The sequence below is a fragment of the Sparus aurata genome, chromosome 20 (genome assembly GCF_900880675.1).
Source record: "Sparus aurata chromosome 20, fSpaAur1.1, whole genome shotgun sequence".
In the NCBI taxonomy this organism is placed as follows: domain Eukaryota; kingdom Metazoa; phylum Chordata; class Actinopteri; order Spariformes; family Sparidae; genus Sparus; species Sparus aurata.
In genome coordinates, this window is record NC_044206.1 from 22,847,562 (window position 1) to 22,860,269 (window position 12,708).

The 12,708-nt window shown below is 43.4% G+C and overlaps 1 protein-coding gene across 5 annotated transcripts in view; it reads left to right on the forward strand.

The window, feature by feature from the left end:
• Nucleotides 1–11,943, forward strand: part of LOC115571764 (thyroid hormone receptor alpha) — a 38,151-nt gene extending 26,208 nt beyond the window's left edge. For 3 of the 5 annotated variants that reach the window (XM_030401334.1, XM_030401335.1, XM_030401336.1), the window contains 3 exons: nucleotides 3,038–3,184; nucleotides 6,473–6,731; nucleotides 7,631–11,397. In XM_030401334.1, coding sequence (XP_030257194.1) covers nucleotides 3,038–3,184; nucleotides 6,473–6,731; nucleotides 7,631–7,881 — 657 coding nt within the window. In that variant the 3' untranslated portion in view covers nucleotides 7,882–11,397. Of the gene's footprint in view, nucleotides 1–3,037; nucleotides 3,185–6,472; nucleotides 6,732–7,630 lie in introns of all 5 variants that reach the window. The other 2 variants (XM_030401337.1, XM_030401338.1) reach the window with 1 other exon arrangement.
• Nucleotides 11,944–12,708: the final 765 nt, after the last annotated feature.

Sequence of the window (12,708 nt, forward strand, 5' to 3'; positions counted from 1 at the left end):
TACAATGTACATAATTGTGATAAAAAGACAAGAAAAAAATCACAAGTATATATATTCCTTTAGATACGTATTTTACCCTAGCAATAAGGTGCTGGAAAATCTTAAAAAGGACCCTTAAAAGTGCTTGAAAAGTGCTTGAATTTGACCTTAAATATGTGTACGAACCCTGTTTATTAGACGACTTATTTAAGATTCTCACGTAACTTTCATGCAGTTGGTTTCAGTTATTTTTTAACATTATGAAGTGTCTGTTTCTGACATTTCTGCAGCCACACCAGTGCGACGGAAGTCAACGGATTTTTAGTTTGCACTGAAAAACGATATTTGAAATTTTTATTTTAAAAAATGTCAGCAGCAGAATGTGTCCTTGTTAACCCGGGTGATCCAGAGACGTCACCGTCAACAGTTTCTTTACTGCAGTCTACTGACGAAATAGTGAAGACGTGTTGACAAAGATGTCCTCGGATCATTTAGAGTGTCGGATGTTTTTTATGACTTTTTTTAAATGGCATTTTTTCGTCTGTGGGAGCGACTGAATGTCAGATATCTCTGACAAAACCTGGACAAATAAAAACCAATCTTCACCGCTCGACGTCGCTGGAGGTTTGTTAAAAAGTGTTTCTGCAAAACTGTTTTAAGCTATAAGGTGCTATATTTACGCGTTTAAATGTCTGAAAACGACCAGGTCTTTGATATATATTTGGTTAAATCACGTACTTACAATATCCAAAAGAAAAAAACACAGAAGAAATCATTAATTTCGCTAAAGGTGCGTTTCATTCAGTCACCTGTCGCTGTAATATCCGAGAAGACGGGAGGTTGGTAAGCTACGTAGTGCCAGTAGTCTTTAGTTTTTATTGTTTTGATTTAAAGTTTGTTAAATACTGTGTGCTTAACAGTTTAAGTTAAATCTACTACAAGGAGGGTTTTTAACTGGTTGTGAAAAAGTCTCTTACAACAAGACCGCCAGTCAGAACATTAACTTTTTCCTATATATATTTTCTCGCACGCCGACTGTACGAGCCCGTGTTTACATTTTCCCAGGCGAAGTCACAGTGAGCAGTTGAAAAGAAGCAGGAGTAGATTTCTCTTTCCATAATGTTATTTTTGACAGTATATTTTGTGGGTTTGAGGGTGGACACGCTGCCACTTCTGTCCACAGGGACCTCCAGAATCAACAAAACATCTCAGTCAGCTGTTGTAGCTTTGAACAAAACACAATTAAAACACCCCGCTGATAAAAAAGCTAATCCGTCTGCGTGACTCGAGGAGAAACATTGGAGACATTTGGGATGATGTTAGTATACAACCCAAGAAACTAACAAAGGTCTTGTCATTTTGAGTGGCTGTGTTGTGTATTATATCCACAGAGACTCTGTATTCGTCACTCGCGACTCTCGGCTGAACCTTCGTCTTCGTAATTTGTTTCCATTCTTCTTCTTCGTATCGCAGCGCAGCTCTGAACCTCAGATGCTCTCTCCGCGTCTCTCCGGAGAGAGATATTTATGCGCCGACGAAAATGAAAAATGCCCTATGAGACCTCCGCCGGCGAAAACCGAGAGGCTTTGTTTTGGCTCTCGCGCGACACCGGTTGCAGTCCATCAAAGTTATTATCGTGATTAACTTTGCGCTGATGCGCGCCGTCCCTCTCCCTCTGGATTGTGAGTGATGGCTCCCCGCGTGAGGTGATTATTTCTATACTTTTTAAACTCGTCCCGTTTTACCGTCGAAGCCCGGGCCAGAATAAATGACTCGGGCCTTGACACTCGCTTCGTTTAGCGGAGCGTGAAAACAATATTCTTCATAGTCGAAGCCGCGATTCCAACGGCTCTGTAAACATGTGTATTAATGACGCTGCAGTTTCACCCCGGCGCTGCAGTCCTCCGCTACGTAACCGCCATCCGTCCGGTGACATGTCCCATTGCCTTCACAGAGCACAATCTGCCATCTTTATCTTTATAAATGGGTTTTAATTTGTCTCCCAAGGCAAGTCGGTGCTTTGTGGAGGAGGAAAAAAAGGCCATAAAATCGTTTAAAACTCTTTTCTTTCCTTCTGTTATATTTCACTCTGAGCCCTACACCACTCTTATCGATTCCCCTTTAATCTTGTTTTAGTCTTTTGTGCTCCTCAGGAACACACACACACACACACACACACACACACACACTCAGCTCTAACTTGTTCTGATATAATCTATTGTCATATCGTGTAATACACTCAACTTTTCTATTTTCAGCTCAGCTCACTGCTCTCCGCTCCTCCTCTACCGCGGCACACAGTATGTGCCTTGAAGTTAATTTAAAAGATAAGGCTGCAAATAATCTGTATATTCCTCATCGTCACTAAACCCAATGAAAAGACCAAAACTAACAATTACAGCTGCGGTGATTAATGGTTTATCTTTAGTTGTCACCTATTAAATTAATCAGTTTGAGTCTTTTTTTGAGACCGTAATACTCAGATTCCAGCTTCTTAAATTACACATTAAAGACTTTCTTTTTCACTATTTTTCTGACGTTTAATAGACCAACAACTAATCAATTAATCAAACAAAATAATCAACAATAAAATTAATTGTTGCTGCACTACTGATGTATAATATCGTGTTTCCTGTCTGTATTCTTTCCAACTTCTCTACCATTTCTGTTCCACTAAGCATGAAACGTATTTGTTTGGACTGAAGATGAAAAACAGTGAAAATGAATCTCAAATATACAGTTTCATTGTTTGTTTTTGAATTTTTTTTTTAATAAGAAATATCTCAGTTATTGTAAGTTAAGTAAGTGCATTTGTTTGGGACTATTTTCAGCTGCGGACTGATACACGTTTGGTTCTGTAGTGAGCAGGACGGTGTGTGATCGACTCCAAACAAACAGCAGAACCCTCGATGAAGGAATCAGTTCATTGTTGTCGTCTTGTTTTTTTTTGGCATTTGTTGACTTCAGCTCGTCCTCGCATCGGACTCCCTCTGCTCAGGTCAATATCAGGTTGTGACTGTTTTCTAATCAGCCTTCCCGCGTCTCTGTCCCCACGCAGCCAGACAAAATCGGCCAGTCCCCGGTCGCCCCCACGTCAGACGGAGACAAGGTGGACCTGGAGGCCTTCAGCGAGTTCACCAAGATCATCACTCCTGCCATCACCCGTGTCGTCGACTTTGCCAAAAAACTGCCCATGTTCTCCGAGGTGAGTGGAGGTTAATGGTTTTTCAGGTTCAGAGTTGGGAGTCAGACAGATGCACACACACGGCGTAGCGACCGACGAGCTTCTGTCAGGAAGTCGGTTCAGGAAATGTGTGATAAGTTTATCTGATTGAGGAGGAGCACAGCGACATGTGACACAAGAGTTAGGATCAATATTCACAACTCGACAGCAAAGTCTTTTTATAGATTCTAAAATGCAGTAATCTGAATTTCACGCCTTTGCAGTGTCTTTAATATGATTTTGACAGGTGTTAATATGAATCGATTGGATTATGACGACCTTTATAAAGCAATTTTAACCTCAGTCTGGCTTTAAGGTCTGTTTTTGGATCTAGTCATTGATCAAGCTGTAACAAAAGTACAAAACCAAACCAACAAGGGGCCAATAATCATTTCTGTATCGGGGCACAGCCAGCTAGTGTGTGGCGGCTAACACGGCGACTACTTCTTGAAGCAAAAAGTTTAAAAGTTGAGGTTTTAACATATTAACCTACTCTGGAGACTGAAGCTTGTGCAAGAAAATGCTCAAATTAAGGTGCAAAGGCTTTTACCCAATATTGTTCTGTAGTAAAAGTTGTTCACATTCAGTATTTTTCACCAAAACTCATTTATGTCTAACAAACATAACATTTACAAAGCTGAGCATTGTTTAAATCCTCCTTTGCTTACGTCCATCTTATTTCTTTTTTACTTCCATTAATGATGAATTTCTCCTCTTTCAACTGTGGGTCAGCGGAATAGCGTAAAACAAGTTTACCTAAAAAAAAAAAAAAAAAACAAGAACCTACTCATTGTGAAAGAAAAGGAAAATGCTCCACGGCGCCTCTAGTGGTCAAAAACTCCACAGGGCACCTTTAACATCAGGACCATCACAAAAATCTGACTCTGTAGCAACCAGTCTTTAAAAAAAAGTCTTAAATTAAACTTTAGAAGCCTCGTTTCTGAATCATTCTTTTGTTTAAAAGAGAAATACAGCACGCTGATCATTCACATTGATGCTGCGGCGCTCTCGATGTACGTCTGACTCTCGGGAAATGAAAACCCAGAAGCAGCTTTTGTTGCCGGCGACAATCAGAGAAGCACTTCTGCTCTCGTCTGCTCCGCCTTAATTAGCAACATGTAATCATGCTTCTTGTGTCTGCTGCTCATAATGAGACCTTGTGTGATTGGATAATTATCAGGGTAGAGTTACTGTTTCGGAGCCAGTGTGTGTGTGTGTGTGTGTGTGTGTGTGTGTGCGTGTGTGTGTGTGTGTGTGTGCGTGTGTGTGTTTGAATACGAGTCTAACTTCTAACTGTAGCTGTGATTGATTACAGATTCTTGACAACCATAAATCACAGATAGTTTAGAAAGTAGAGGACGTCACTTTTTTTTAATCAGCGCGTGTTTAAAAAAGTCAAACGCATTCGGATTGTTTCTATTATCGGACGCTCGTTACTATAATGATGGATGCTTGTATTCAAATGAGTGCGAATTACAATAGATTCCTCAAACTGCTGCTGGATTTTCTATTAATTTTAGAGATGAGGAAACTAAACGGTGGCAGATAAGGAAATCTTTGCGTTGCAGAACATTAGTCATGTGTAACGCGTTATCTTACAGTCCCAATACAATAGATCATATTGGTGCAAGCAGCCTTTTTAATCCGAAGAAAGAGGCGGAGGGAGATCTGCTCGCTGCTGTGAATTGCCGATTTGAATGCGCAGAAACAAACTCGCCCAGCCGCTAAAAAAAAAATAAAAATGAAGCGTACCCCGCAGGTACAAATTTACAAGACAAATCAAGCCAATGAATGCCAATTAATCCACTCAGCAGTCGAGTGCAGCGAGCTGCGGAACACACTTACATTAAGGTGAGATTTAATTCGGCACATCAGAGTCTGTAGATTTAATCAAAATGGGTTTCAACCGGGAGATTCTAATATCCATGTAAATCAGGGGAGTGTTAGTCATAATCTGTGTTCATCAGTGGAAAAACATGTCCGCCTCGTTTTCAATCCATCTCCATGTCTCTCTCCCTCCCTCGCTCTTTTGTTTCTCCATAACTTTCCCCTCCGATTCCTCCCTCCCTTCATTCGTTTCAGCGTAATTCCAGTCTCGACCTCGATTGTCGAGAGCTGAGAATACGGAAACACGGCGATAGAGTCCAACAACAACAAGCAGTCAGACAGTCGGACTGCTTGTAATTAGGTGGAATTATCCTTTAAGATTTGGGATTGTGTTTATTTTCGTTGGACGTATCCCGTGCCTGAAAAAAAGCCTTTTTTTTTTGTGGCGGGGTTTTGGATCCTCTGCATGTCGCTGCTTTAGCGAGCGCTGCATCAACAGCGATGTGTAATGTTTACAGTGTGGAGAACTGAGGCGAGCGCTAACAAGTGCAGGCCGAGCAGCACGTAAACAACAACAAGGCCACAGTTGCGTTGGTAATACTTAAAAACACTCGTCTCAAGTGAGGTCAAGTGTAAAAATCGTGTTTTTCCACTCCGGAGGAATTGTGTGAGACACATCTGTTTGTTTTGTTGGGTTTTTTGGGGTTTTTTTTTGGACAGAAAATCTGTCCGTGTTCATGATTTTTCCAGATTTCTTCTGTAAAACGATGAACATGATAAACAATTTGTCATCTGCTCCACTCTGAACTCTAAACATCAACTAATGAATGGAAAGATAGAAGGAAAATGTAAATATTATTTACCTTTGGACCAAAATATACCTCATGGTTCTTCTCAAGATGAGCTCAAAATGTGTGTCTATAAATCCCCAAATATGGAATATGGATTTTTTGGTTCTGTTGTTATTATGTTATTATTCATTGTTTTTTTTAAGCCCTGTGCAAATAAAGATTATATTAAAGTTCCCACTATAAATGACAGATGTAAGATGCAACAATAATATCAATATCACATTTATAGCAGAATTAGAAGCAGATTTGTCACATTTACACATTTTTCTTTTTCTTATCCTTTTGTTTCACAACTGAAACTCTAAAACTGAAGAAAAACAGTGATCACATTGTCCGTTACTGCTGGAAAAAATGTAATTTTGGTGACATCATTCACCATCATTTCCTTCTTCCCCTTGTGGAGTTCATTCTAAGGTTTTGTTAGCGTAAATAATTTAAACTCCAGTGCAGAACGTTCACTGCTGACATGCTTGTGACTTCATCAGCTCCGCCACACTAGAGCTGCTGCGTCGCTACAGCTCTGGCAAAACACTTATTTAAAGAAACAATGACGCTGCATTGCATTAACGTGAGACTTCTGTTCCTCCGCCAGCTACCTTGTGAAGACCAGATCATCCTGTTAAAGGGCTGCTGCATGGAGATCATGTCTCTCCGAGCCGCCATGCGCTACGACCCCGAGAGCGAGACGCTGACGCTCAACGGGGAGATGGCCGTGAAGCGCGAGCAGCTGAAGAACGGCGGGCTGGGCGTCGTGTCGGACGCCATCTTCGACCTGGGCAAGAGCCTGGCGCAGTTCAACCTGGACGACACGGAGGTGGCGCTGCTGCAGGCCGTGCTGCTCATGAGCTCAGGTTGTTCTCCATTTACGAACTTCACGCCTTCACTTCTGTGCTGCTCATAACTCCGGTAGTGTAGGAGTTAATGTAATGTAAATGTAAATTTTCAGTCGTCTTCGTCCTCAGAGACACACGCCCACCACAGTGCATACTCCTAGTCATTACCCGCTTCTGTGCAAAGTATACATTGTAAAGCTATGGTGAATCAAAAATGTAATTACGGCCCGAAGATAAAAGTCTGCACACACATTCTGTGTTGGAGGGAGGAAATCTGAAGCTCATCCTAAATTTGATTAAAACAGCTTCACTGTTGGTCTGTTCGTTGTAAAAACTCTCACACATCCTGACTTCAGGACTCATGTCACATAAAACGCTCGAGGTGTTTGAATAACGGGGCAGGAATAACAAGAGGATGTTTGTGATTCTGGACTCTTGTGAAAGAAGCTGTGTGACGATCATATGGTTATCAAGCAAAATATAAAATCAAGGTTTCTGGCACCGGCACTTAAAACCGTCTCAACTTTTCGGAGCGCTGATTTCATTTTGCTGAGCTTGTCGCTGCCTTTTGAGAGATCGTTGTTAATTGTTGCCTTTTGTTAATTATAAGTCTACAATAACGTATTCAATGGGATTCAGACTTGATTAGCAAATTTCATTGTAGCGTTTGGGATCGTAAAAATCCTGCAAAGCCCAAAACCTCCAGCACACGTCAGTGATGCACAATGGTAATTGTCCATAATAACACATGATAGACTTCACTGAGCCGACTGAAGGTCACATTTTCCAGCCAGTATGTTGACATTTAGACATAATTACAGTATGTTGATGATTGCTGGTGCACTCATTTTCTCAATCCTCTCCCTCCTTCCACCTCTTCCTGTCTCTCCTCCTCACCCTCCCCGGACCGCCACCAGACCGCTCTGGCCTGACCTCCATGGACAAGATCGAGAAGTGCCAGGAGACCTACCTGCTGGCGTTTGAGCACTACATCAACTACCGCAAGCACAACATTCCCCACTTCTGGCCGAAGCTCCTGATGAAGGTGACGGACCTGCGGATGATCGGGGCGTGCCACGCCAGCCGCTTCCTCCACATGAAGGTGGAGTGTCCCAACGAACTCTTCCCGCCGCTCTTCCTGGAGGTCTTTGAGGACCAGGAGGTGTGAAACACAGTTGCCGCCATGCGAAAGGAAGTGGAAGTTGGGGCAAACTGGGAGATGGGAAGGGCCATCGTGTTTTTTATAGGGGAAGGATGGAGGGAGAGTCCTCGCGGCAGGAATCTGCATTTCTCCGACATCACATTTACAGTATGTGGTTTCAAAACTGGAAGCAGCGATCACAGAAACAACACACCAGCAACAGGAGAGTCGAGCAAACAGAGGATTTTGTTTTTGGAACACCCTCTCCTCCACCTCTTTCTCCTCCTTCTACTTACCCCTGTTTTAAAATCCGTGTGGGGGCCCTTCTGTCTGAGCATGATGTCTTATCTAGTAAGAGTTGTAGCCATTTGCCAAGACACGTACACAGACACACACAACACACACACACACACACACACACACACTGAGCCACAGCCTGTTCCACCTCAGTTCTTCAGAGCGGCGCTCTTTGCAGGGGTCCGTTTCCCCGTTCTGGGGGAACAGATTTACACATTTTTAAAGCCCATGTTTTCCAGCCGTCACGCTGGCCAACACCTCTCAGTATTATTTCTGAAATCACTCTTCAGGCAGTAGATTCAGAATAAAAACACCGTCATCAGTGACATATTGTCGCTCACAGTCATGCAGGCACACACAATCAGCAAAAACACTGCACGTGGATATACGTTCGGCAGGCGCCTGAGGCATTTCTCTGGTGTGTAATGGCTGTCGTCAAAACGGAGCTACCAGACCTACCGTAGTTCATTTTCAATTCCTCAACTCAATCTGAGCCGTTACAGCTGTTCATGAAGCTGCTTCCTCTTAGATCCCAGTGAAACCGGTGCTATATTTATATAAGGCTACTCCACTTTTATGAAATTGTGTTGTCTACCTTTTCGGATAAAAACCGTGCAGACCATGGCTCCATATCTACCTTCATTTGTGTCACTGGACCGGCTCCTGTGACATACAGTGCGCATGCAAAAGCACACACACACACACACACACACACACACACATACGAGCAGACTTGCCTCGTCATTGCCCGTGCTGCTTGTGCCAGCAGCCTACTGTCTTGTGAATGGCAATTAAGTCCCTCTTTCTCTCCAAGGAGTTACTGCATTGAGGGAAAGAAAGCAAGCAAGAAGAGAGGAGAGGAGAGGAGAGGAGAGAAAAGGGGGGAGAGTTACTTGGAAGGGGAGAGAGGGGAGCAGCAGAGATAGAGAGGGGATAAGATTTAATAGGTGGATCGTAGATCCAGAGCCAAGAGTCGGGAGTAAATCTCCCACATGCAGCCTGTAAGGAGGTTTCGAATAGCAGCAACCAGCAGCAAGACGGCAAAGCTCATCTTACACTACACACACACACACACACTTTCTCTCTATATCTGTGTCTCACACACACACACACACACACACAAACATGAAAACACACATCACCTCAAAGTAACGTGAATGCCTCATTTTACTGTATATGATATACAGCCCTAACCTGCAGGGTTTGTTCAGAGTCCACTCCTCACGGACTCCGCTCAGTGTGGCCCCTCCAGGCTTCCATACACATTTGCCTTTTTTTACCATGGGCAGTCACTGAGAGCAGGCAAAACGCCAAGAAGGCTACCATTTACCTCAAAGTGGACACACCCCCAGGCTGGGGCAGCAATACTGCCCCTGTGGTGTCAGGCACTACCTCACCTCTGTGGACACAGGGCAGCTGCCCACAGCCTACACACAGACATACACCATTCAAGTTGGCGCATGTGTAGATTAACACACAACTGTGCATAATTTTTTGCCTATAGGTGCACACTTGTAGTCATGGAAAGACAAAAACACTCACGGCATACAACACACACACCACACCCTCAGTGCTATCACTTGGTTGAAATGAAAATACCACTGAAGACAGGAGGGCCGGCCATCCCCCTGGAACGTGTCACCCACTCCAGGGAATGGTACCCATTACATTCGGGTTATCTCTTTTTGTTATATGGGACCAAGTGTCATCTTTTTCAAAAAATTTGGATTTACCAGTTTCTGTCAAAGCAGAAAAATCGACTCACAGAAGCGACGAAAGGACAGCGTGGATGTGCAGCCCGGCTAACGCCCATCGAACGCATGCGGCGGGAGGATGGATGGATACCAGTGGAGGATAACCGAGAGCCAGCGGTGGCCACGTCCGCTGAATTAGCGTGCACAGAAAGGGCGGTTTTTCCTTCTGCATCATGGCGATCTTCCACAGTACATTTACGGTGACTGCCACTGGATCGTGATCAGTAATCCCAATGAAATAAGCTTTCTCTCGTGCATGGACGGGTGCATCAGACATGGGAAAAAAAAAAAAGGTGGAATGTTCTCAACCTGAAAACGAGGCAGTTTAGAAGTTCCTGAAGTGTCACTCACTTTACCAATGCTCACCACTATTGCAGTAATATCTCACCGCAGATACCCATGGCAGATATCGTAGTGTACTAGCCAAATGACCATTCAAGAATGTAGATTTGATCGTAAAAGCCCGCTCTGTTCATTCCAATTCTGGGGGCCAAGCCAAATCTAACTGGGTTTACCACTCTTACGAGAAGAGAATGGAAGATATAGAGAGACTAAGAAAATTCTATTTTATACTCAATGCCGAGCAGTAGTTCATACTGGGCACTTGTACAGGAAGGGTCGTCTGCACCCCTCAGAAGTACCTAAGCAGAGTAAAGCGTGGCAGGGATCACGGGGGCGTCGCCACGGACGGCCGAGCCTCACTTTCTTCAACGTCTGGAGCGATGCCGATCGGAGGGAGGAGAGAGGAACTGGAACGCCATGTTTGGGCACAATGGCGGAGTCTGGTCTGACTCCCCTCCACAAACATCATCCCCCACTTCCAGAGATCCATCACCTGCCCTGCCTTACCCTACCCTACCACAGTGAGCCTAGCTCTGACTGAATTGTACCCCGTCACCATCGTAACAGCCCCCCCCACCCAGCCAGGCTGGTGTTAGAGTGGAGTTTTTGCACTACTGTAGCAGTCCTCCCTTCAGCCCCTAATCATTAAAGTGTAACGTACACCCCTCGTTGGATTGATTAACTCCCCCGCTGCTCCGTGTAAAACGGAGCAGTGTCGGAGTATTTGGCTGCTCTGTGTAACAGAGGCTGGCAGCCGCAGTGGGCTCAGTCCCAAACCTGTCCCCTCGTCAGTATTAGACCAACAGCACATGACCCTCGCCTCGGTACTGACCCGACCAGGGGTGGAGAGAGAGCCCTGCGTAGGCTAGGCTAGGAGGGCTGTGTTGCACTTAACCATTCTCCTTTTTAGAACTCATTTTCCCATCATCCTTCCTATAGCAGCCCAGTGACATTTCAAATCCAGAGCCCTCCCTTCCATCATCACCCTCTCTCCCCCTCTCATCTTCCCCACCACCCCACCCAGAATCATTGACAAATCAAACGGGATCCAGGTCTCACCCTTGTCAGACAAGGCTGGCCATTAACTGCCCTTAACAGAGGCGCCACCGGATGAATGTGAACGGCAAAAAAAAAAAAAAAGCAGCAGCAGCGACACGAACGAAAGACTTTGAGCGCGAGAATGTGAGGATGTGAGTGAAGAAAAGAACGCATGGGACAGGAAACAAAAAGCTGAGGGCCTCAAACCCTCACTGCCATCAATGACATGGGCGAGAGAGGGCGATGTGGCCGGTTGTAGAGACTGATGGTAACAAACACTCGGAGGGAAGGGGAGGCGGCGATGTCGGGAATATGTACGGCCTCCCCTTCGGATCCCAAAACAACCCCCCATATCCGCCCCCCCATCGCTCCCATGCCAGCTGACAACCCCAAATGCCCCCTCCCCCCTTCAGCTCCCTCCAAAAAAAGGATAACCACCTCCAAGGATCGAGATTATAAGAGGATCCCATATTCCAGAGATGCAGGTTTGGAATTCCAACACCTCTTTGTAAAAGAACTGAAAAAGAGAAAACGTAAAAAAAAACAACTTATCGATGTCCTTTGTTCTCGTGAGCTGACTGGGTAACGTGTGTTTGACAGAAGGGGTTATAATGCTGCTTTTTACCTTCTGAGTCTGATTTAGATTAAGAAAAGAGAAGAAAAAAAAAGATATATGAAATGATTATAAATCCATAAAACAAAAATGAAAAGAGATGACTTTAAAAGAAAAAGAAAAAAAGACTCCTGAACAAAATGATTGGAGATTTTTTTTTTTTTTTTTGCATTTTATTATTGTTTTTCTTATTTTTTTTTGTTTCTGTTTGTTTTTTGAAGCTTAAAACTGCTCTGTGTAAAAAAAAAAAGCAAAAAAAGGAGAAAAAAACAGCTGTAGTCACTTTTTGACCATGCGTGCAGTGTAACATAGAAAAATATTTCACTTCTTTTTCACATCTATAGTTTGTGTTGATAAGCCAACTGATCTGTTTGTCTGTGTGTCTGTCCAGCTGTCCGTCCCCCCCCCCCCGTCCCCCCCGTCCCCCCTTTTATCAGGAGGTATTTACAAAAAAAAAAACAACAAAACAGGAATTTCTTTTTTTTTTTTTTTTTTTTTTTTATATTTTGTTTCCTTTTTTTTTTAATGAAATACAACTTTGGAGAAAAAAAAAGAAGAAAAAAAAACCTCAACAGGAAAAATAATGCAACAGAAACTGAAAAGTGGAAAAAAAACAACAAAAAAAACAAAAAGAAAAGTAAAAAAAAAAACAAAAACAAACTGAAACAATCTTGTCATACCTCACACAACACAAAACTCAAAGGAACTTGGGAGGAGTCATATTTTGCAGGCACATGTGAAAGTTCAGAGATGCATATATAGATTTAAAAAAAATAAAAAAAGTTGTATATGTTAAGATAATATGTGCTT